General features: G+C 48.3%; 1 protein-coding gene across 2 annotated transcripts in view; it reads left to right on the top strand.

Moving 5' to 3' along the window:
• The first annotated feature begins 2,544 nt into the window (after window positions 1-2,544).
• Window positions 2,545-25,951, top strand: part of PPME1 (protein phosphatase methylesterase 1) — a 95,025-nt gene continuing 71,618 nt past the window's right edge. Inside the window, exons 1-2 of one of the 2 annotated variants that reach the window (XM_029602103.1) lie at window positions 2,545-2,855; window positions 22,681-22,774. In XM_029602103.1, the coding sequence (XP_029457963.1) occupies window positions 2,758-2,855; window positions 22,681-22,774 (192 nt within the window). In that variant the 5' untranslated portion in view covers window positions 2,545-2,757. Of the gene's footprint in view, window positions 2,856-20,918; window positions 20,945-22,680; window positions 22,775-25,951 lie in introns of those variants that run through there. The other variant, XM_029602104.1, reaches the window with a different exon arrangement.

The raw sequence follows: 25,951 nt of genomic DNA, 5'->3' as shown, positions 1-25,951 counted from the left end.
TGCGGCTGCGCAACCGAGTATCCCATCTGACAGGCCGATTCAATAAAGTCCGCGGGAGAGCGGACGAACGCCCGCTCTCCCGGCGTGCGCGCAGGCCACTCGCCGGTGCATGCGATTCAGTATGCAAATTAGGTGGTGCGGTAGAAACAGGCAAAAGGAGGCGCTAGGGACACTAGTGCGTCCCTAGCGCCTCCTTTTAGCCTGGAGCGGCGGCTGTCAGCAGGTTTGACAGCCGACGCTCAATTTTGCCGGCGTCTGTTCTCGAGCCCGCTGACAGCCATGAGCTCGGAAACCGGACGCCGGCAAAATTGAGCGTCCGGTTTTCGGCCCGACAGCCGCCGGCCCATTTTAATTTTTTTTTCTTTTTTATTAACTTTTTTTACACTTCGGGACCTCCGACTTAATATCGCCATGATATTAAGTCGGAGGGTGCACAGAAAAGCAGTTTTTACTGCTTTTCTGTGCACTTTCCCAGTGCCGGAAGAAACTAGCGCCTACCTTTGGGTAGGCGCTAATTTCTTAAAGCAAAATGTGCGGCTTGGTTGCACATTTTACTTACTGTATCACGCGGGCATACCTAATAGGACCATCAACATGCATTTGCATGTTGAAGGCACTATTAGGTAGGGATGTGAATCGTTTTTTGACGATTTAAAATATCGTCCGATATATTTTAAATTGTCAAAAATCGTTAGAAGCGCGATACAATAGGAATTCCCCCGATTTATCGTCAAAAATCGTAAATCGGGGGAAGGGGGAGGGCGGAAAAACTGGCACACTAAAACAACCCTAAAACCCACCCCGACCCTTTAAAATAAATCCCCCACCCTCCCGAACCCCCCCAAAATGCCTTAAATTACCTGGGGTCCAGAGCGGGGTTCCCGGTGTGATCTTTTACTCTCGGGCCTGCGGTGCGTTGTAGAAATGGCGCCGGTGCTACCTTTGCCCTGTCATATGACAGGGCAAAGGTAGCGCCGGCGCCATTTTGTTTTTTTGTCCCCCGACGTCAGGAGCGTAGGAGATCGCTCCCGGACCCCCGCTGGACCCCCAGGGACTTTTGGCCAGCTTGGGGGGGGGCCTCCTGACCCCCACAAGACTTGCCAAAAGTCCAGCGGGGGTCCGGGAACGACCTCCTAAACTCGCCGGCGTATGGCCGGCGCCATTTTGCTGTACGGCAAAACGATTCGAGTTTAGGAGGTCGTTCCCGGACCCCCGCTGGACTTTTGGCAAGTCTTGTGGGGGTGAGGAGGCCCCCCCAAGCTGGCCAAAAGTCCCTGGGGGTCCAGCGGGGGTCCGGGAGCGATCTCCTACGCTCCTGACGTCGGGGGACAAAAAAATAAAATGGCGCCGGCGCTACCTTTGCCCTGCTGTCATATGACAGGGCAAAGGTAGCGCCGGCGCCATTTATACAACGCAGCGGAGGCCCGAGAGTAAAAGATCACACTGGGACCCTCCCTCTGGACCCCAGGTAATTTAAGGCATTTTGGGGGGGTTCGGGAGGGTGGGAGATTTATTTTAAAAGGGTCGGGGTGGGTTTTAGGGATGTTTTAGTGTGCCGGTTTTCCCGCCCTCCCCCGATTTACACGATATTTTAAATAACAAAACCGCGACGATAAGATTCCCTCCCCCCCCCAGCCGAAAATCGATCGTTAAGACGATCGATCACACGATTCACATCTCTACTATTAGGTGCCACGGGTTGGACGCACGTTTTCCTCCCCTTACTGAATAAGGAGTAAACGCGCGTCCAGGAGCAGGTTAACAGTGCGTTCCGTTGGAGCGCACTGTACTGTATCGGCCTGAAAGTTAGCCGGATACATATATTGAATATGCTGTCTACATGTGCTTGGAGGTAGGACCTCCAGCAATGGATACAGTACTCTGAGGTCTCTGCAGATATTCTTTCCAATACCACCCTGTCTACCTGAATCACTGACCACAAATTCATTACCCTAGGCTCGCCCTCTTGGTTGTTTCTCCCTGGAAATGTTTGATTTATTTTTCCTAACTTGCTTTTATATGTATGTATGTATGTATTAGTCATGTGCTCAATGTACCGCCCTCCCATTCTACCTCATATCTGTATGCATGCCTCATCCAAGTACTTAGTGTATCTTGCTTCTCTGTAATCCACCTTGTACCTTTCTCTAGGAAAAGGTGGAATATGAAATGCAAATAAATAAATACATAAATACACTAATGGCCTGTGTAGAGGCGGTATAACCGTTTCTTCCTCACCAGTTTCATGACGTTGATAAGCCAAGCAGAGAAGTGATAAACCAGTCTCACAGCATTTAAAATAAAATTCAGTACTAGATCAAACATAAAGAAACAAGCAAAACGGAGAGCGCCCAGAAGCTGAAAATCCTTCAGACTTGAAAGCTATGGATGTCAACCTGGTTTATAAGAGTTCGAAACAACTTTTGCCAAGCAGCAAGGTAAGTGTGAAAGTCACGTTCAAATCAAAGTCTCCTCCTTTTCACGATGGGAATACGAGGGAAGGAGAGCTCACACTACAAGTCCCAGGACGCTTCGCGTTGTGACGTCACTTCCGGTGACTCAAGGCGGAGGGCGGGCCGTCGGTTCCTCTGTGTGTGGCGGGGGAGACCGCGGGCTCGGGCAGTCTGTGTGTGTGTGTGTGTTCGTCGCTCGCTGAAGAGACGGGGGGAGGCGACCCTCCGGGTACGGAGAAGAGAGCGAGCCCCCCCCCCTCCCCAGCCCTTGCGCCTCCCCCTCCAGCCACCCCCATTTCTCGTCATGTCGGCCATGGAGAAGCACCTGCACCTGGGCCGGCTGCAGTCCCGGCCCCCCGTGCCCGGAGGCGGCGTGCAGTCTGGCTCCAAGATGCGCATGGGGTACGTGGCTCTCCCTTCCCGGTCTGGGGCTCCTCGCTCTTAGTGACGGGCCGATATTTCCCTTCAGGCGGGGGTGGCTCAGCCTGTATTGAAAACCTTTCGGATGGCTGAAAGGGGCAGGGAGGAGAGGCTCCCCAGGAAGAGCAGGGGGCGGGTGGGGGGATGGTAGTCCCCTGATGGTTTTAGAGGTTTGTAGCAGAAATGTTTATATTGAGGCCGTTCTACATATTTTGGGGAGGCAAAAAACACAATGGGGGCTTTCAGAGATAATAAGCAAGTGATGATTTTTCCAAGAGCAGTGTTTTCGTCTGTTTGCTGTCCTGTTGGGTAATGCGGGTTGGTGACGTCCTGTTTTCAGGAGTTTACTTCATAAATCGTGAATTCAGTAGGGAGGTTGCCGTGGTAGTCTGCTAGGATACATAGAAATACAGATCAGAAATAAGCTGTAAGTGATAACTTTGTATTAAGCTAAGGCCAGGACTTTTCAATCTGGTTCTTTCCTAACCATCCTGATTTCAGGATACCCACAGTGAATCTGCATGAAAGATTTGCAAGCGTTACCTAAGAACATACGGGGCCGATACAATACAGTGCGCTCTGGTGGAGCGCACTGTTAGCCCGCACTTGGATGCATGTTTTCGATGCGCTAGCTTTACCCCTTATATGGTAAGGGGTAATAGCGTGTCGAAAACACGCGTCCATCCCCCCCCGAAACTAATAGCACCCACAACATGCAAATGCATGTTGATGGCCCTATTAGTTATTCCCGCGTGATCCAGAAAGCAAAATCTACAGCCAAGCCACACATTTTTCAGAAATTAACGCCTGCCGACACTGGGGAAGTGTACAGAAAAGCAGAAAAAACTGCTTTTCTGTTCACCCTCCGACTTAATATCATAGCGATATTAAGTCGGAGACACCAAAAATAAAAAATGTAAAATCGACCCATGGTCTGCGGGTCGGAAAACGGACACTCAATTATGCCGGCGTCCATTTTCCGAACCTGTGGCTGTCAGCGGGTTTGAGAACTGATGCCGGCAAAATTGAGCGTCAGCTGTCAAACTCGCTGACAGCTGCCGCTCCTGTAAAAAAAAAAAAGGCGCTAGGGATGCTCTAGTGTCCCTAGTACCTCTTTTCCGCGGGCCCTAATTTGCATAGGCCACCCTCCTGAATCGCGTGCCCAGGAGAGTGCCCTGTGAGCGCGCCGGGAGATCGGGCGCTCGCCGGCTCTCCCGCGTATTTTTCTGTTTCAGCCTGATAGGAAGTTACCATACTGGGTCAGACTAAGGATCCATCAAGCCCAGCATCCTGTTTCAAACAGTGGCTAATCCAGGCTACAAGTACCTGGCAAGTACCCAAACATGAAGTAGATCCCATGCTACTGCTGCCTCTAATAGCAGTTCCTATACCCTAAATCAACTTGATTAACAGCAATTAATGGACTTCTTCTCCAGGAACTTATCCAAACCTTTTTTAAACCTAGCTACACAAACTCCCTTAACCTACATCCTCTGGCAACAAATTCTAGAGCTTAATTGTGTTCTGAGTGAGAGAGAATTTGTTCTGATTTCTTTCAAATGTGCTACTCGCTAACTTCATGGAGTGCCCCTAGTCCTCCTGTTATCCGAAAGAGTAAATAACCGAATCACATTTACCCATTCTAGTCCTCTCATGATTTTAAAGACCTCTATCATATCCCCCCCCTCAGCCGTCTCTTCTCCAAGGTGAACAGCCCTAATTTCTTTAGCTTTTCCTCATAGGGGAGCTGTTCATCCCCCTTATCATTTTGGTCGGCCTTCCATATCTCATGCAGATTCATTGCGGTTATCCTGAAATCTGAATTGGCTGGGAGTATCCCTGGACTACCTTAATATCTGTGTCTAAGTTTCAGTAGCTATGTCCCTTTTATCAGATCAATTCCAAATGAGCTAGGTATGAAGTTGCCTAAATATACAGGCAAATTACCAGTTCCGGTATAGGGGTCGTGTGCTGGCAGTTTTCAAGAATTGTAAAATGGTAAAGAATGCTTAGAAAACTAACAGAGTAGATCAATTATTGGGGATCTGCTGGGTACTTGGGACCTGGACTGGCCACAATCAGAGACAGGATAATGGGCTCAATGGATCTTGATCTGATCCAGCATGGCACTTATATTCTTATGATTTATATCTATCGGAGGATTATGATAATGGGTGATCTATAGCTTAGTTTAAAGCAGAAATGGGCAAACTATGGCCTGCGGATCATATCCAGTCCCTTTTTGCTGGCCCTTAGCAGCCCCATGTATTTCCATCCCATGGCAGCATCAATTCTGTACACTGGCAGATGTGATCTCAACACTGTGGGTTTGTACAACCGTCACTAGCTCTTTCTCAGAGGGGGTTTCCCTGCCAAATTCCTACTCCATATAGACCCTCTTCCACTTCCCTTTCGCTTCCCGCGCCTTTCCCCTCTGCCACCGGAAACCTTGGACAGGATCCATGCCATGGCATACATATTTGATTACTAGGCTTCCCCTGCAGCTCCTGCTCCAACTGGAGATGCATTTCATAGCTACAGGAATGGAAAGCATATTGTGCATATCTGTGGTGCCTGTGGTGGGAGCTGCTAAGGACAGGAAGATGGCTGGCAAGATGATGACCATGTAAATGCAATGTCATTGTCCAGGAAGGGTGAGGCCGCATATCCCGAGGACCAGCACTGCTTCTCTCCCAAGTGCAAAGGACAGGGGTGGACTTACTTTTTGGCCTGTGTGATGCAAGTCATAATAGTTCCGATAGGAAGTGCATTTTTCGGCTTTCTCTTTCCCATTTTCTGATTAACTCCAGCACTTTGTAATGGCTGTTACAAAATATTCTATAGAGCATATATCTACAGACTAGAAGGTTTTTCTTTTTTTTTTTTTAGGAATGGGATGGCTGAAAAATGTATTTCCTATTAGAGCTGTATGAGTTGAGTTTTTGGGCAGTTGGGGGACTTGCTCCTCAACCTAACCCCTGGGGAGGAAGCAACATATCCCGATGTGGCCCTTGGTCCAAAAGGTTTGCCCACACCTGGTTTAAAGCACTATTCAGATTTGTTTTCTTGGTGCTCATTAAGTTATGTTTGGGGCCTGTATACAAAACATTTTCCCCATGGATGCAAAATGAGAAAAATCTTTTAGTATCTCCTGCCCCTTGTTAGAAACATTGCAGAGCTAAGCTTGCTATAGAAAAGCATTTAAGAGCCTGCTATATTGGACTTGGCACTGATAATAGTTTGAAGCTGGACTGCCACATTTCTACCCATGAACACACAGGTCTCCTATCTTTTTTTTTTATTCACTGCACTTAGTTAGAATATGGCCAATTCAAATTTAACAGAGAGATGCAACATAAATGTTTGTTGGTAGGAAAGTAAAAAGAGCCCAGTATGGTTTTCCAAAGAGAGCTGCAAAGGTAAGAATAAAAACAGTCAGGCTTAGAAGGGACATGAAATCAGAGGGGGGAGGACATGAAGCGTGTTTGAAAAGGCAGTGGGAAGCAGCAGAGTGAAAATACCTTTTTTTAGATACATTGGAGAGAGTGCATGGGTGGAATTGTTAAGAGGATGGAATGTGTGAAGGGAGATGGGGGGGGAGCAGAGGATACTGAACAAATAGTTTTGTACAGTAGTCACAGAAGAATGGGTTGAATGACAGCTGCACAAACAGAAGAAAAATGCACCACAGTCCCTTTATGGAGGGAGAAGGTCCTGACACAACTAGCAAAACAAAGTGGATAGGACAGTGAGGCCAGATAGCACACACAAGGGAGTTTAGAAAGGTACGGGCAGTCTCAGCGACCGTTCTGGAGACCGATTCCAGAGAACTGCAGATGGAGAGATGGTGGTTTCTCATCATCATAATGAGAGAAGGCCTGATCTTGGTCATTAGTGGGTAAATTAATGGAAGCGCTTCTAAAGAGGAGAGATTGTGGAATACCTTAATGCCCATTGCAGAGTTGCCAGGAATCCTGCTGACGTTTGCATGTACATTTTGGTGTGGGGGTGGTAGTCTGAGTGCAGCAGGGAAGAAGAAACTGTGCAGCAGAATGTGTTGATCCTGGCAGTGGTGTGTGTTGCCATTGTATATGCATGGGGTTTTTTGGGGTGGTTTTTTTTTTTTGGGGGGGTGGGGGGTTACCTGGATGTTGCTACTGCTGCTTCTTTAGGCGTCTAGCTGTTGGAAATGACTCCACCTGGGATTTTAGTTACATGGGGGTCCCTCCCTCCACCATATTCATTCCCTTTTTCCTTCTTTTTAGGGCCAGTCATTACAATGAATCTCATTAGTTAGGGATAAAGACTGCTGCTCCTTTCAGAAGCTGCTCTGGGTGCACCGAGTCGAGCCAGAGGGTGGTGTTGATCCTGCTGGCTGAGGTTCACTTTGCTCCTTTCAGAAGCTGCTCTGGGTGCACCGAGTCGGGCCGGAGGGTGGTGTTGATCCTTCTGGCTGAGGTTCACTTTGCTCCTTTCAGAAGCTGCTCTGGGTGCACCGAGTCGGGCCAGAGGGTGGTGTTGATCCTTCTGGCTGAGGTTCACTTTGCTCCTTTCAGAAGCTGCTCTGGGTGCGCCGAGTCGGGCCGGAGGGTGGTGTTGATCCTTCTGGCTGAGGTTCACTTTGCTCCTTTCAGAAGCTGCTCTGGGTGTGCCGAGTCGGGCTGGAGGGTGGTGTTGATCCTTCTGGCTGAGGTTCACTTTGCTCCTTTCAGAAGCTGCTTTGGGTGCACCGAGTCGGGCCGGAAGGTGGTGTTGATCCTTCTGGCTGAGGTTCACTTTGCTCCTTTCAGAAGCTGCTCTGGGTGCGCCGAGTCGGGCTGGAGGGTGGTGTTGATCCTTCTGGCTGAGGTTCACTTTGCTCCTTTCAGAAGCTGCTTTGGGTGCACCGAGTCGGGCCAGAGGGTGGTGTTGATCCTGCTGGCTGAGGTTCACTTTGCTCCTTTCAGAAGCTGCTTTGGGTGCACCGAGTCGGGCCAGAGGGTGGTGTTGATCCTGCTGGCTGAGGTTCACTTTGCTCCTTTCACAAGCTGCTCTGGGTGCACCGAGTCGGGCCGGAGGGTGGTGTTGATCCTGCTGGCTGAGGTTCACTTTGCTCCTTTCACAAGCTGCTCTGGGTGCACCGAGTCAGGCCAGAGGGTGGTGTTGATCCTGCTGGCTGAGGTTCACTTTGCCCCCATGAAAAGGCTGTGGATTCTATCTCTACACCATCCACTAGCCCCCAGGAAGAGTATCAGAGTCCAGGAAAACGGGGTCTTTCTGATGGCAGTAGATAGTACTGCCGCGGGCCATCTGGCACTCCAGGCTTGGAATTTCTTTCAATGTGCTCCACTACCCTGGTTCTTGGATACGGATTACATTTTGCAGTTTCAGAACCATTGCTACTGCTGGGTAGTAAACATTTCCATTTATTATTTTTTATTTTAAAAAATTCAGAATCTCATTACTAATGCAGTGTCATTCTAAGGGAATGCCTCTAATTTTTTAGTTTCCACAATATTCTTTGAAGTGGTATTTTAACCGAGCTGAGTGAATTGTCTAGGTTACTTAGCTACCCATGGAAATCTAGTGGTGAAATACTTTTAAATTATTTTGTCTGCCTGCCTGTCTCTTTCTGTCATTGGTAACTTGAAGGGGGAGGTGTTATGCCCTCAGGAATGTACTGTAGTGGGCAGTGATGGGAGCGTGTGCTTTCCCCACCAGGCTTTTGCAGGGGATCCGCATATTGCTGGCGAGAAGAAATCATCCCTTTCCAGCAGGCTTTGCAGGCACTCACACCACTGAGGAGGAAAAACCTTCATTTTTTTTTTTCAGCCTTTTATTTTGCTATTTTTCAATTCGGTGCATTCTTGGATTGCATTTCAGCCTAGCTGATATTTTCGTTCAGCTCCAGTCGCACTTCTTGTGTACTTTAGGGGGGACTTCTCTTTTGGCTGAGCAGCCTGCCTTAATGGGCTTCCAGCCCACTGGGAACCAGCCCATCCCCCCCCCCCCCCCCCCCCCCCTGCTCACCACCATTAATGGTTGATGGAGGAGAGCTAGGAGGCTCGCGAACCATGGACGTTTTTCCCTCGTGTGTACTCTCTCGCTCTTCTTTCTAGCCCAACCACTACACCAGCAGGAAGGCAACGGGCTGCTGTTCCGTCAGGAGTCCACCGCAAGTGCACGCTTAAGCTAGCCGTTCAAGTCATTATTAAGCATGGACTGAGACTCTCGCCGCCCCCAAAGAACAGAAGCAGGGTGTGGTATTGATTCCAAGTTTCCAAAATGGCACTGCTGCTGGGCCATTGCGCCCTCCCATCCTTTAAGGATATTTTGATTCATTTTTGCGTTCATCGGTGCTAAAGTGTGCATAATGTAAAAATACAATTTTCCTGCCTTTTTTTTTTTTATAATCTCCAGGGGGATTGGTAGAGTCCTGTGGCAGCTAATAAGCATGATAGTGTTTTAAATCTGAATGCCTGTTCTAACTGTGAATATTTCTGTAATTGCTTAGATCTGACTTGTGAAGGATACCAAGATGAGCAAATGCATTTAAAGAATGATTGTCATTTTATGAAAATCCTAAAATTAGACTCTTCTCACAGCGAGCACTAGAGCACCTTTATTTGTGCATCCTGGGATTCAGAAGCAGGTCCATTTCCTTTTTCATTATCCATGAATTCTTAATGGCTGATATAATCAGCTGGTCTTTAATCGTGCTTATATTCCCTTGGGCCTAAGAGCTGAGGGCTGTCTGTCACTTATGTAATGATCTGAGTCACTGTTACTTTGTTAGCATCTCTTTTTTCTCAGATGCCTACTCTAATGGCATGATGGCTCTGAGTTACTGGTACCAGCTTTTCCTTCTTGCATATTTTACCCATTGAAACAAAATTGGAGCAGTCTCTTTAGACTATTTGGTCCCATGTATCTGTAGGAAAAGCTGATTAGTAAATGAGAGCCCTATGTTAAGTGGATAGGCTGTCCCTGGCCGCTCTGTGATATAATATAGAGCATAAATGGCATATATGTGTATGTGCATAGACATATAGTAACAGAAAATGTTACCAAGTCTGGGTAAGCCTTTTCTCTCTGTTTCTGGTACTTGTGAGGCATTTTCTTTTGATTAAATGCATCACTGTATAGAAATGTAAGGTTTTGTGACTTAAATGCACTTCATGACCTGAAGTGGGTTAACAACTTTGAAGAGGCTCGTGCTCAACTTAATGGATTTGCGTTAGCTAAATAAACTTCGTAACCTACTTATGCCTTCATGCTTGTAACTGAATCCGTGTCTCTAGTATATTCATAAACTGTAGTTTTGGGGGTTTTATAATTGATGAATTGTTTTGTATTTCACTCTTTCTACCTAGAGACTGAGAGAGGTCTTTTCCTGGGCAGTGATTCAGTGCTGCTTTGTTACTGCTGGCTAGCAAGTCTGCCCTCCCCTCAGTGTTCCCTGTAAACTGTGAAACAGAATACAGGAAAGCATAGCACACACAAGAAAAAGAAAACAGAATGGTATTTCGAAGAACACTGCACACACACAGGCCACCAAAAATTGGAATGGATGTTGCCGCCTTCCTTTCACACCCGTCTACTCTACTCCCTGTTTTGCTTATGAAAACTTTTGTTAGTGTAGCGGACTGGCTCTTCGCAACCTCTCATTTCCCTGTACGTACCCGGATCAGTCCAGACACCTGGGTTGTGCCTCCGCACCAGCAGATGGAGACAGAGCAAAACTCGACGGGCTCCCTACATATAATAAGGTGCCACCCACAGCCCCTCAGTCTTACTCTGTCTCCAGCAGATGGGGCAGGTCCACCCACAGTCTCTGGAATCTGCGGGTTTTTAGTTAGTCAGGTTTCAAAAAAAAAAAAAAAAGAAAAGAAAAGTAGGATAGTAGTGGTATAGGGGGTAATCCTTTGCCACTTATATAAAAAAAAAAAAAAAAGAAAAAAAGAGAAAAGAATAGAAAAGAAGGAAGAACAGGTTTTCTATTTTTCGCAGGAGAAGCTCCCGTCTGAGTTATCTCCCAGGGGGGTTGGGAAGGTCCTGAGGGGACCATCACCCCCTGGTTGAGCCCGCTGCTGTGGGTCGAGGACCCAGCCGTGCCAGGCAGCAGTGTCGGGGGTGACACCGGGGAGCCCGGTTCACTCACCCCGGTGGAGCGGGAGCATCAGCACCTGGACAGCGGCTAAGTAGTAAAAAAAAAAAAAAAAAAAAAAAGCTTTACTTGTTTTTGATTCGCGCCGGCTCTCCCTTTCTTCGGCAGCTCGTTCGGGAGGGGGGATCCGGGCTTCCTTTGTCTTCCTGCGCGGCGAATTTCATTTTTCTTCCAGGACCCGCGATGCCGGTCGGCTCGGCGCGCACGGCGTTTGTTCCGGGTGTCTTGCCGGGGGCGAGGGACCGTCGGGGGGAGGTCGGGGCGGCCGTTCCCGCTCGTCCCGTTCGCCGCCGCGCGCCAGGGGTGCTGCTGCTGCTGGCCCTGATCCGTTCCCGCTCAGCGCGGGAACGGCGGCCATTTTGGACACTGTTCGCGCGGCCACGAGGAGGGTTTTGGATAATGGCGGCCAGCCACCTCCGCTCTCTCCTCAGCCGCGGGCCGCAGGGGGGGAACCCCGGGAGGCCCTGCAAGCTGGACAGCCATCCTCGGGAGAGGGACCCTCGGATTCGGAGGATTCCTTTTCCGATGATTTTGCTCTGTTAAAAAAATTGGCAAAGTATAAGAAGTCGCGACGCAACTCCGGGGGAACCTCGGGTGGCGGAGAGGAACGCCCGCGCTCCAAGAGAAGGGCAGGCCGGCCCAGGGGCTCGCCGGGTCCACCCCGGGAAGAGACCGGCACGGGGCGTCCCTCAGGAGTCTGACACAGAGTCTACTTTCTCAGAGGAGGAACATTCGGCCTCGGGGGCCACGGGAGGGCCTGAGGGGCCCGATGACCCGAGTCCTGCACCGCCGGGCGCAGGAAAAGGTACGCTGGCGGGGGATGGGGATGACCCCTAGGTCGTGCGCCTTTTTAAGAGGGAGGAGCTCTCTCCGCTTATCCCAGCGATCCTGGAGGAGATTGGCATTGAGGCTCCACCGGTCGAGGTCCGTCAGACCGCAGTGGCATTCCCGTTTCATTTCTCGGCCTCTGACATACTGTTCCGGGAGTGGGATACCCTGGAATTGGGCCTTAAAGTGTCCAAGGCGTGGACGCGGCGGTGTCAGCGGTCACCAAGAGATCTACCATCCCTGTCACGGGTGCCACGGCGCTTCGAGACATCCAGGATCGGAAGTTGGAGGTTCAACTTAAAAATGTCTTCGAGGTGTCCGCTCTGGGAGTCCGAGCGGCTATCTGCAGTAACTTTGCGTTACGAGCGGGCCTTCGGTGGGCCCAGAACTTACAAGCGAATGCTGGTTTTTCCGAAGGGGAAGCCTCGCAGGCGGATCACTTGGAGGCGGTGATAGCCTACAGTGCGGATGCCATGCACGATTTGCTGAGAACTTCGGCTAGGGCTATGGTGTCGGCGGTCTCGGCTCGCCGCCTCCTCTGGCTTTGTAACTGGTCTGCGGATGGTACGTCGAAGGCACATCTGGGATCTTTGCCCTTTAAGGGGAAGTTGCTGTTTGGCAAACAACTGGATGATCTCATGCAGTTCCTCAGCGAGAATAAGGCTTTTAAACTGCCTGAGGACAGGCCACGGTCGCGGTCTAACTTCTCGGCCAGGAACAGGTTTCGGTCTAACCGACGTCAGAGGCCGCAGCGATCGGGGATGGGCCCGTCCTACCGAGCGAGTTTGGCCAGATCCTCCTGGTCTCAGTCCTTTCGAGGGAAGAAGTTAAACCGGTCGGGGGGACCCTCGGCTGGATCGGGGTCCAAGTCGTCACAATGAAACGAGACTGGTTCATTCCCCGCATCTGCCTCCGGACACCGTCCCAAACGTGGGGGCGAGGCTGGTGCAGTTTTACGGGGAATGGGCCAAGATAACCTCAGACCAGTGGGTCCTCGGAGTCATAAAACACGGTTACGCGTTAGATTTTGCACGCCTGCCGTGGGACAAGTTTCTCGTCTCTCCCTGCAAAGCGCTCGCCAAGCGCGCAGCCGTACGAGTGACCCTTCAGCGCCTGGAAGATCTGGGCGCCATTGTTCCCATGCCATCGAGTCAAAGAGGCGAAGGAAGGTACTCCATTTACTTCGTGGTTCCCAAGCAGGACGGCGCTTTCCGGCCCATCCTCGACCTGAAAGGGGTCAACAAGTGTCTTCGTGTTCCCAGTTTCAAGATGGAGACGATCTGCTCAGTGGTGGCTGCGGTTCGTCCCGGCGAATTTCTTGCGTCCCTGGATCTCACAGAGGCGTACTTACACATCGGAATTCAGCCGGCCTATCACAGGTACCTGCGGTTCTGCATCCTCGGCAGGCATTACCAGTTCCGGGCCCTTCCTTTCGGCCTGGCCACGGCTCCACGCACTTTCACCAAGGTTTTGGTGGTGGTGGCGGCCCAGCTCCGGAGGGAGGGGCTCCTGGTTCACCCATACTTGGACGATTGGCTTATCCGGGCCAAATCCGAAGCGGAGTGCCGAGCGGCGATTACCAGGGTCCTGCAGCTCTTGCGGTCTCTGGGCTGGGTAGTCAACCTGGCCAAGAGTCATCTGGAGCTTACCCAGAGGTTAGAATATCTGGGGGCCTTGTTCGACACGGAGAGGGCTCGGGTGTCGCTGACTCAGGAGAGAGTGGTAAAGCTCCAGGGACAGGTGAAACGCCTTCTGTCCCTGCGGTGCCCGCTAGTACGCGATTACCTGATGGTGTTGGGTTCCATGGCGTCCACGCTAGCTTTGGTTCCCTGGGCGTTCCCTCATCTGCGACCGTTACAATCAGCCTTACTTTCCCGCTGGAAGCCAGCATCAGAGGAATTCCTTCGGCCCCTGCCCCTCACAGATCGCGCCAGGGCCAGCCTGCAGTGGTGGCTCTGTCCAAGGCACCTGACGTGCGGTGTCTCTCTTCTCATGCCCACTTGGTCAGTGGTCACGACGGACGCCAGCCTCTCTGGTTGGGGTGCGGTCTGTGGGGGGCACTCGGTGCAGGGCCTGTGGTCCATTCGGCAGTCCCGGTGGTCCATCAACCGGTTGGAAACCCGGGCGGTGGCCTTGGCTTTGCGGGCCTTCCTCCCATTGTATCGGGGTCGGGCAGTCCGGTCTTGTCGGACAACGCGACCACGGTGGCCTATATCAATCGCCAGGGAGGAACAAGGAGCCAGCAAGTGGCGGTGGAGGCGAGTCAGCTGATGGACTGGGCGGAGCGCCATCTCAGCGGTCTAGCAGCGTCTCACATCGCCGGAGTGGACAACATACAGGCAGACTTCCTCAGCCGGCATCGCCTGGATCCAGGGGAATGGGAGCTACCGGACGTAGCGTTTCGTCTGCTCTGTGCCAGGTGGGGCCAGCCCCGCCTGGACTTGATGGCCACCGCGCAGAACGCAAAGGCTCCGCGGTTCTTCAGCCGACGGAGAGAGCGGGGCGCCGAGGGTGTCGATGCGCTGGTCCTTCCTTGGCCCATGGACGTACTGCTCTATGTCTTCCCGCCGTGGCCCCTAATCGGAAGGGTGCTACGGCGAATAGAGTTACATCCAGGACCGGTGATCTTGCTGGCGCCGGAGTGGCCCAGATGGCCGTGGTTCGCGGATCTCATCCAGCTCGCGGCGGAGCCACCCCTTCGGTTTCACGGGGTCGCCGGCATTCTTCGTCAGGGACCCGTCTGTTTGGAGGATGCGGCTCACTTTTGTCTCGCGGCTTGGCTTTTGAGAGGGCGCGCTTGAGGACTAAGGGGTACTCCGAGGCGGTGATCGCTACGTTGTTGAGAGCTAGAAAACAGTCTACCTCCTTAACCTACATGCGGGTCTGGACGGTTTTTGAGGACTGGTGTGGTTCTCACGAGGTTAACCCCTTTCGTCCTGCGGTGCCTGAGGTTCTAGCTTTTCTTCAAGAGGGCCTCTCGAAGGGGCTGTCATGGAGTACTCTAAAGGTTCAGATTGCGGCCCTTGGTTGTCTTCGGGGGAAGGTCCAAGGGGTGTCCCTGGCTTGCCACCCAGATGTAATTCGTTTTCTTCGGGGGGCTAAACATTTACGTCCGCCGGTGCGAAATCCGTGTCCATCTTGGAATTTGAATTCTGTGCTTTCAGCTCTTTGTGGAGCACCGTTAAAGCCGATCAAGCGGGCGACGCTGAAAGATTTGACCTTGAAGACTGTGTTTCTAGTCGCCATTACGTCCGCTCGTCGCGTCTCGGAGCTACAGGCCCTGTCTTGTCGGGAACCGTTTTTGCGGTTTACAGAGGCGGGGGTGTCTCTGCGGACTGTTCCGTCCTTTTTGCCCAAAGTGGTGTCCTCGTTCCACTTGAATCAGTCTGTGGATCTCCCGGGGTTTTCGACCGTGGAGCCGACAGACAAGGGGTCGAAGGACTTACGAAAACTTGATGTGCGTAGGATTCTACTTCGGTATCTGGAGGTTACGAATCCTTTCCGGGTCTCTGACCACCTGTTTGTCCTCTGCTCTGGGGCTCGCAGGGGGTCTGCTGCGTCGCGGGCCACCATTGCGCGTTGGCTCAAAGAGGTGATTGGCTCGGCGTATCTGCTGCAAGGCAAGTTGGCACCTCAGGGGCTTCACGCTCACTCGACTCGGGCGCAAGCCACGTCTTGGGCGGAGGTCTCTCAGGTGTCCACGCAGGAAATCTGTAGGGCAGCGACCTGGAAGTCGTTGCATACTTTTACCAGACATTATAGACTGGATGTGCAGGCAGCTGAATCTCGGGGTTTTGGAGCGAGTGTTCTTCGAGCGGGACTCTCTGCTTCCCACCCTTGAGGTTTGGCTCTGGTACATCCCAGGTGTCTGGACTGATCCGGGTACGTACAGGGAAATGAAAATTAGTTCTTGCCTGATAATTTTCGTTCCTGTAGTACCACGGATCAGTCCAGGCTCCCACCCGTCTGTCTGTTTTCTTGTTGCTGATGAATAGAGGGAGAGTCCGCTCGTTTCACTTGAGTATTATTGGCTCCTTTTTGGAGTTCTGTTGTTCCTGTTTATTTTTCGGAACTGGCCGTTGTGTTTTGTTGCTGGTTCTGATGTTTTTCGATTCCAGCCGGGGTGCTGTGTTGAATCGGTTTATATTATGTTTTTCATAGTTAGTTAGTCGGACATTTTTGATCTTGCTTTGACAGTACGTTCGACTGAGGGGCTGTGGGTGGCCCCTTACTATATGTAGGGAGCCCGTCGAGTTTTGCTCTGTCTCCATCTGCTGGTGCGGATGCACAACCCAGGTGTCTGGACTGATCCGTGGTACTACAGGAACGAAAATTATCAGGTAAGAACTAATTTTCATTTAAGCAATGTGGTTCTGTCCTCAGATATGGTATTTATAAGACAATTTTCCGTTGGGAGGGAAAAGGGTCAATCAAGAAAGCAAAGTTTTAGGAAAACATTATATTTGTTTTTGTTGAAATCAAAATAAAAGGAGTAGAAATGGAGGGAGTGATGCAGTGCAGTAACAGGGGCAGCAGTTTATAGTGACCTTCTGGAGGTTTTAGTGTTGCCCCTATGTCCAGCTCTCTGTACGGAGGATATAGATGGCGCAGCTCAGGAGAGAATAAGCCAAAAGTAAAGGGGCTTCTCCCCATATCCAGAATCCACTAAGTCTGCCGCCATTCCCACAAAGGATCAGGAAATGAAGAACAGGTGAATTACAGTGGGTTCATGTCACATATTTGGTGTGACCGTGAGATATTTATTTATTTATTTATTTAGAATTTTTATATACCGACATTCTCGATACACATATCAAATCAGGTCAGTTTCCATAGAACAGGACAGTCGCTGTTAAGGCGTTACATAGAACAGAGTTTTTTAGAACATGAGAACGTAAATATTAAACAGAGTTTCTGAACATAAGATATGACATAAGATAAGACATAAAATAAGATATAAGACATAAGATAAGAACATAAGATATTTCCACCAAGTGATACTGCGACTGAATTCCTTCATGGTATTGGCAATAAGTGAAAATCCAGCAGTGAAAAAGGTAAGGGGGAAAAAAAATAGCGATCGCTGTTATTAAAATCTGCAAGATGTACGTTTAAAAACATCTTCAACTGCATGCTCCTTCAGAGACCGATTTCTGATCCAGCTCTATCCAGATGGTAGTTATTTATTTATTTATTTAAAGTTTTTTCTATACCGACTTTCCAATAACAGAATTATTGATCAATTCGGTTTACATTTTGAACAATAACAGTGACAAGCAAATGTCTTACAGAGAACAGGAAGAATAACTTGGAAATGAATATATGGGGTTAAACAAAGAAATACAATATACATAGCCTAATATAGGCAGAGGCAGATAACTTCTGTGTGGGGTTGATTATAGCTTTTAAGACTGTCAGGAGGTTGGGAATTGCATTTTGTACTTTTGGGCTGCCAAGGAGTTAAAGTTGAAGAATTCTTTGGGGAATTCTTTGTGATGATCTATGGAGTTCTTTGTGTTGTTCTATGGGGTATTGAATAGTTGTCATGTCTTTAGTAGTAGCAGTTATTAAAATAATTAATGCACATTTATTGAGAGTGGCATATTTTAAAACAGTCCACATCCTTATCATTTAGGTTTTCTTTTGTGATCCATGATTTGCTTTGTTCCACCATACTCAAAAGTAGCAGCCTGTAATTCCATCTCAATTAAAGGCATACTTCAAAGGCAAATCCTTGCTCATTGTGATCCATCTGAGTCAATCTGGATGACATTACACAGAGGCAGGTCTTGTAAAGCTGCCAGTAATACTTCAACGCCGTTCTCTCCTAATCCTCTCCACGCCCACGTGTTAAGGGACATTAATGAGCGAGCGGGGAGGCCTCCTTCCATCTTGGGCCTCCTTCCATCTAGGGCCCCCGCAAGAAATGAACACCAACATAAGAATAAAGAAGGGAAATGAACATCGGCAGGTGAGGGAAACAGTGAGATGTGTGACTGAGAGGAACCCGATCGAGAGACCACGCCCCCTCTCATGATGTCACTGAGAGCTTCGTCGGCAGTTGAAAAGCGCCTCACCACCAGGCGCCGCGCACCAAAGGGGCGCGACAAAGGGGTTCTTCCCTTTGTCGCGCCCCTTCGTGCATCCCTTTGTGCTTTATTTAAAATTCTTTCATTTATTTTTTTCTGTTAATTAACCCTTTTTTTCCAAGTTCTTACCTTTGTTAACAATTTTAGTTATAAATGTTCATTGTATTAGACTATGGAAATATATTTCCTGCATTTTCTGTTTTATGTAAACCGGTATGATTTGCATTTGATGTAAGAATGTCAGTATATAAAAGTTAAAATAAATAATGAAATTTAATTAATGAATGTGATAAACCACGCTGCTGCTTACCGACATATCTTGTCCAGAAACCCTTATTACGGTTTAGGTGAACCTGCTTTAATGAGCCCCCTTGAAAGAGGCCGCAGTTCCCGAAGCACAGGCTGTTTCAGGACCATGCGTTGTATTTTGGGACTTCGTGCAGGGAGGGAAATAGTTTGAAAAGATGGGTGCAGTCAAACTTTTCAGGAGCCAGAGAAAAAAAAAAAAGACTACTTCTTGTGTTTATTATAAAGATTATTTTTACTCTCTCTTTAATTGCAATGTTGAAATCATTTTTACTCTTAATTGTTTTATTTTTTAGCTCTGGATGTATTTTTAGATTGTCTTCCCCTGCCCTCTCTTTCTTTTTCCTCTTCCACTCCTGCTTAGCTTTTTCAGTCCCTTCCTGCCTTTTTTTTCCTCCAATTCTTAAGAAATGGTAGGGTTGGGGTTAGATGTCTAGAGGTTTTTTTTTTCCAATTTAAATGTTATTAGAACAAAGTACAGAAGCATATCCTATACAGTAACACAATTTGGGTTCATAGCCACAGCATCAAATTTTTACAACAAAGTCCCCCCCGCACTCCAATTCCTCTTACTGAGTAAAAGGCACAACTTTCTAAATAAAATAATAGCGGAATATACATTTTTGTAAATAAATAAAATCAGAAGGTAATCAGTTCACATGTCTAATTGTCCAGCCAGAGTTGGAAAGATTCCCAGATTTATTTTTTTTTTTCCAAAATTCCCTAGTACAGTATATATTTTTAAACTGCTGTCAGTTTCCCCCAAATAATGCCCTTTCTCAAGTCACTGGCGCACAAGAACCAACATCTGTAAGGTTGCCCTCTTGTACCAGGATGCCAGCTCACAATCAGCTGCTATAATAATTTGTAATATCAGCGTTTGCAGTCTGGCAGATGTATCTGAAATAGGAAGACCTAAGAGAAATATTTTAGGGTCCCCCCCCCCAAAAAAAAAAGCCACACCTGTAATCTTTTTAATCAATCCAAGTGTCAGGTCCCAATACTTCCTAACTACAGGGCATTCCCACCAATTATGTAAAAAGGTCCCATATTCCCCACACCCTTGGCAACATTTAGCATTTATTTAAATTTTATGTAAACAAGAGTAAGGTACAAGCGATTATAGTAACTTGTAATTATTCTTAACTAGTGAAGATGAAACAAAGCTTTGTCCTCTATTTAAATAACATAAATCCCAAGTAGCTTCATCCATCACCTTGCCTAAATCTTTCCCATGCCGTTCTATGACTAGGTTTGTTAAATTCACTGCTCAATGGCAATATGAATATCTTTGAAATCAAGCTTCTAGTGCTATCAGCCTTATTGCAAAACCTCTCCAGTCAAGTTCTACCTTTCAGGAAGTCAGATTTAACACTCTCTAAATAGTGTTTTAGCGGGACATAAGGGAACATATGCCTCAATGTAAAGTGATATCTCTCTTCCAAAGTGTCAAAAGAATGTGTTGTAGGACTACCCCAAACATGTTCCAGCCTAGAGATTCCCACAGCCTCCCAGTGCTTAAAAGCATTTGAAAAATGTCCTTATTGGGGATCCGAAGAAATGTTCTTTTCCTCCAGGTTACCCATAAGCCTGTTGTAGCGTGAATTGCGATTTAGTTACTGCAGGCATCCACAACCTCTTAGGTAACCACGCATAGGTCCACAGAGGAGCGGATCCAAAACAAAAAAAAAAGCTTCTGTTTGCACCCATTGCTTAGTCTCTTTCCTATTGCAGTCTGTAACTGCTCTGATCTGTGAAGCGAGATAGTATTTTTGGATATTAAAGACAACCAAACCCTTTCCCGCAGTTAGGCTGAAAAAGGACCAAGAGAGAAATCAGAGGGGGTCTATAACTCCATATAAAACTGAAAATCTTTTTCTGGCATTTTTTCATATTTTATCTGAGATCTTGATGGGCAAAGTCTGAAATAAGTAACAGAGCCATGGTAAGACACTCATTTAAACTGCAGCAATCCTGCCAGGCCAAAACATTGTATTGCTCCCAGATATCTAAGTTGTGAAATACTGTAGAAATCAAAGAAGGACAATTTAACTGAAATAGCTTATCAAACGTGACTCCATTGGGAACACCTAGATAGTTTAAAATACCGTTAGCCCATTTAAATGGTAGTTGCTTGCCCAGCTGCGTAGCTACTGTGTGCATAAAAGCAATTTTCCAGATCTCAGATTTATCCATTCTCACCTTGAAGCCTGAAACTCTCCCAAAACCCGGCAACACAGTTATCAGAACAGACAAACGTGTCTCAGTGCTAGTCAGGCTGAAGATAAGATCATCAGCAAATGATACGGTACTTTGTAATTCACTCCCATCCTGCCACCTCCCAATCACAGTTCTTTAATCCTTAACAGTCTGCCTGATCTTTTCAGCAAATGACTCTACTACCACTGTAGCAAACAGGAAAGGAGACAAAAAACAGCCCTGCCTAGTACCCCTGCCTATCTGAAAATTATTTTTGCAAGGCTCCGGAGCAGTATATGATATAGTTTATATATCCATTTATCTTCTCAAGGGCCAAGAAGAACCAATGGACCCTGTCGAATGCCTTTTTGGCATTCCCCATTAGTAAAAATGAAGGATGCCTTTGCTTGCTGTGCTCCACCAGATTAGATTCAGAATTCTTCTCACATTATCCGCAGCTAATTGGCCAGGAATAAAGCTGGATTATTCCTCATGAATTCAAAGTAAGTGATACATTCTAGCTGAATGGCTGAGTAGTATTTGCCAAAAATCTTTATATCTAAATTGAGAAGGGAGATGGGCCTGTAAGACTCACCCAACATGGCATCCCTGCCTCTTAGGCTGTTACAGTAACCCCTGCAGCGTTAGAACTAGCAGAGCGGTCCCCCTTCCCCACCATAGGTGGCTTAAACATACAAAGTAATGGTCCTGGCAGAGAAGCCATCCAGTCCAGGTGCCTTCCCTAACTTTAGATCTTTATTAGCCTGAATGACGTCAAGGACGGTTATTTCCTTGTGTGGAGCTTTGACAAGCTCGATCCCTTCAGGGGACTTATCAGTCGCATTCTCCGTTTATAGTGGTATTCTGCCTGCAGTTCTTCATAGATCTGCGTGAATCTTGCCCTGAGCCAAGCATTTGTCACACAAATGAATTTTAATAATATGATTTTGAGGAAATTTATTTTCAGTCTCCTAGCCAATAATCTACTAACCTTATTGCCATATTCAGAGTTCTCCTGCCTCGTGAGAGCAAATTGGCAAGAAATATCCGTATCCAATAAATGTAATTTATTTCTAGCTGTCTCTAATTTATTTAAGGCAACTGAATCTCATCGAATTAACCAGTTGTAATCTAGACTTTTTTCTTTTTCTTTCTTCTGTACAAACCAAGATAACAGCTTCCCTCTAATAACTGCTTTAAGACAGTCCCAAATTACCATTTGATTGGTAGTGTCATTGAAATGCAATGTTAGCTGATCACATATTTCTGCAGCTTATTAAATGATATACATTTATATATTGGAGTATTTCTATGATTTTTCTTTAATGATGAAGGTGTAGAGTATGTTATGTAAATCAGTGAAACAAACTCCTAGTTTAATACATTTCGAGTCACCTATTTTAGACAGAAGAATGTGAAAAATGTATAAGGATGTGAAAACGTTTTCAAGGCACTGCATGAGTGTGGGTGTGTATGTATGTAAAGTGATATTTCTCTTCTCAGTATATGCAAATTTAATTCATGCATATTCATTGCGGATATCCTGAAAACCCGACTGGCAGTGGGGTCCACAGGACAGGTTTGGGAAGCCCTGATAGTCTCCCAATACACAATCAATCACTCCGTTCTACAATCCCTGCCACCCCTTCAGATATCTTCTGTACTTGCCCCATTGCTTATGCTCTGAAATATTTGTGGTGAGATTTATTAAAGACTGACTGTGTCCATTATCATCCAGTTACGAACCAGGATTACAGTAATGTCTGACCCCATTGCAATTGGCAACCTATTCTGAGTCCCATCGGACTTTCCCGACTCTGTATGCTCCTCTACCTACACCCAGTGGCTTCCGAAGTGTCGCCAACTATTGGGTTTATCCCTAGTTATAGGAACACTGAAAATTTTACACTGAAGTAAGACTGTAGAGATAGATATGGCCATTGTACCAAGAATGTAAGGTCTCTTTAGGTTTTTTTTAGGTCATGGCACAATGTTGTTACAATACAATGCCTCACATACCATCACCGCCTTAAGATCTTTATATGAAAAGTCAAATGTTGCTAGCTGTTCTGTGCTTTATATTAATGGAGCTGTATGATTCCCTCTGCAATAGTCTTGTGTGGGATTGATTTCCATGTGGTCAGTACCACATTTATGGCTTTGTGCTAAAGGCTTAGATTTGATGATAGTGTGGACTATAAATAAATAAATAAATAAATGTCATTTTGTTTGTTTGCAGGCCTGGAAGAAAGCGGGACTTTTCCCCAGTGCCTTGGAGCCAGTACTTTGAATCTATGGATGACATCGTAGTAGAAAATGAAACTGGCAAAGATATATCCTTTTGCAGACTGCATTTGGGTTACTCTTACCGTTAACCAGGACAAATATTTACCCTTTTATTCAAACCTCAGTTTGCTTTGTTTTGTAACTTACAGTAAGCGTGCCTTAGGACTTGGGGTGATTCTTACAGGCGTTCTCTTCATTTGACAAAGACTTCCTGTTATCCAATGTCATCAGCTCAAGATCATTGATACTGAACTTTGTAATCCATTCCAAAGTTTTTTTTTGGTTTTTTTTTTCATTTTTACCAAATGGCTACTTAATGTATTGGTTGAGCAGTTGTGGTCTTCATAGGAATTCTGGTTGATCTCCCTGCTTAGTATTAGATGACTAGCTGAGACATAGGCTGCCAAGTACAGGATAAATAGGCGCCTTAAGTCCAGGCTCTGTTTGGGGCAAGGCCTAATGATCCAGGGAAATGCCTGATGAGGATACACAGTCCCCGTGCTAGCTGGAGCTCTAGGAAAACCCTCAGACGAGTCCAGGCAACAAGTACCAAATCAAACACAAAGATCCAAGTGCAAAATTGGACCCTGGGAGTGAAAAGGGGGTGATGGATGCATGGAACAGCCTCCCTGTAGAGGTGATAGAGAAAACAGCAGTATCAGAATTCAAGAGAGCATGGGACGAGCGTAGAGGGTCTGTGTGCAGGGGCGGCTCCAGTGTGAGAGCCCCCGAGACCAGAAGCCGCCCCCAAGTCTGGTTGGACCACTTTGGTTGGAGGGAAAGACACTTACCCACCCTGATATTCTCTGTGCCCCCTCACGCAGAAATTTCTGGAGCCGCTGCTGTCTGAGGGAGAGAAAGGGACTGTAATACCTGTAATACCAAGCAAGAGAGGTGGATGGGCAGACCAAATCTCCTGTCATGTTCTGTGTTTAAAATTCACGAACAGAGAGGCTGAGAAATGGGGACAGTTTGAGGAGGAGCTTTCAGCAAAATGCCAGCAAAGGGCCTCTGCAGCTGCTGGGTTTCTGTTCAGCTCCCGATCAGACCCTGTACCGTCTCTCAACATTTCAGATAAAGTGTCTTATCACGCTGTCCTTCCACTGGCTCGACGGGCTAGTGCCTGCTCTCATGAACCCGTTCATTTCTTGTTCTGGCTGAGCTTTGGGGCACTGCAGGGAGTGGGCTCACACTCCTGGAGAAGGACAAACTTGCAAAGAGAAAAAGAGATCTGCAATGCATTTCTGGTTTTGGTTATGGCTGTATTTTGTATGCCCTATCACTAATCATCATTTGAGTTTATATGTTCCCATTTTTTAAGTGAGAGTGTGTGCATGACATGTTTTCACCAATAGTTTTCTTTGTAAGCCCCCACCAGCTCTCCGGCTTTTCAGGATTACAAGTTGGATTGTAGGTACGGTATATCCAGCTTTTAGCATCTTGCTGTACTGAGCAAGAATTGCCTGAGAAGGTAGGGGAGGGGGAAATGATGTTTAAAAGCAAAATTTTGAGTGCACAGTCAATATAAACTTGCCTCCTAACCTCCCTGCAAAACATCTTTCAGTGGCGGCTCGTGTGCAGGTTCTGGGGTGCAGTTACACCATTACCGTAAACTTAGAGACCGGAGGGGAGGCGAAGGGTGGAGAGGGCTATTAGGTGGTTGATGTGTGTGTGTGGGGGGGGGGGATGCAAAGGCAGTAGTGCTCGTCACACCACCTGCTGCCGTTGCTCTTTATTCTTTTCCATCCGTCATACATGACTGTTATTCCCTGTACGTACCTGGATCAGTCCAGACACCTGGGTTGTGACTCCGCACCAGCAGATGGAGACAGAGCAAGACCTGTCGGGCTCCCTACATATAGCAAGGTGCCACCCACAGCCCCTCAGTCTTACTCTGTCTCCAGCAGGTGCAACCACAGCCTCTGGGATCCCTGGGTAGCATGGTAATTGTGGTTTAGTTAGTCAGGGATTCTTTGGTGAGGAAAATAGTTTGAAAAAAAAAAAAGAAGAAGAAGAAAGTTACAGGAAGAAGGCAAGAAGAGAATCCCTCATCCTGGGAGCCTCCCAGGGGGGTTTTGAAAGGTCCTGAGGGGACCATTCCCCCCCCTGGTTGAGGCCGCTGCTAAGGGTCGAGGACCCGGCCCTTTTCCGGTGGCAGCGTTGGGGGTGACACCGGGGAGCCCGGTTCACTCACCCCTGCTGGAGCAGGAGTGTCAGGACCAGGGACAGCAGCGGCAAGTAAAAAAAAAAAAGCACTACTGTTTGTGGGTTTTTTCTGTGCCGCACCGACTCTCCGTTCTTCGGCTCCTTTGGCATCAGGGTGTTTAATTTTAATTTTTAATTTAATTGTTCGTTTGGCGCTTTGGCAGTGCGGCGGATGCCGAGGGGGTCTTCCTGCTGCGCGTGCGGCTCGGCGCGCGATGGAATTTGTTCAAATTGCGTTTCGGGCGGCGAGGGGCCGTCCGAGGCCGGTCGGGGGGGCCGGTCTCGGCCGATGCGATCGCCACCGGGCGGAGTGCTGAAGGGAGTGCAGAGCTGTTCCCGCTCAGCGCGGGAACGGCCGCCATTTTGGGAGCCGTTCGAGAGGCCACGCGGCTGGTTGCTGTTAATGGCGGCATGCCTCCCGCGCTTTCCCCACAGCAGCGGCCCTCCGGGGGGGGAGCGCCCCAGGGGGGGCTGCATCTCCGGTGGAAGATAGTCTAAAGGAGGCATCTTCTTGTTCGGAGTCTACCTTTTCATCGGATTTCGCACTTCTTCTACGCAAGGTGCTGAAGCATAAAATCTTCAGGCGGAAGGCGGGTAGGAAGTTGGCCTCGGGGGGCTTGGATGGACAGTCGGGGTCCCGGAAGAGGAAATCTAGAAATAGGTCCCGGAGGACCTCGGACCCGCCTAAGGAGAAGTGCCCTTTGCGAGGTATCCCTCAGGACACGGACACCGACTCCACGTCACCGGATGAGGCGGACCCATCTGTAGGGTCCCTGGGGGGGGGGGGGGGGCGACGGGGTGGATGGAGAGGGACCGGTCCAGCCCGGTGCCGGCAAAGGAACACCGGCGGTGGATGGTGACCCGAAGGGGGTACGCTTGTTCAGGAAAGATGTGCTGGCCCCACTCATCCCGGCCATTCTTCAGGAGCTTGGGGTGGACGCTCCACCGGTGGAGTCCAGGCCGGGGGCCAAAATGGACCCGGTGCTGTTGGGCCTTATGGGTCCGGCAGTGGCTTCCCC

Source organism: Rhinatrema bivittatum, chromosome 5 (genome assembly GCF_901001135.1).
Source record: "Rhinatrema bivittatum chromosome 5, aRhiBiv1.1, whole genome shotgun sequence".
NCBI lineage: Eukaryota > Metazoa > Chordata > Amphibia > Gymnophiona > Rhinatrematidae > Rhinatrema > Rhinatrema bivittatum.
The sequence above is the reverse complement of the archived record's forward strand: the minus strand, read 5'-3'. Positions and strand labels throughout refer to the sequence as shown.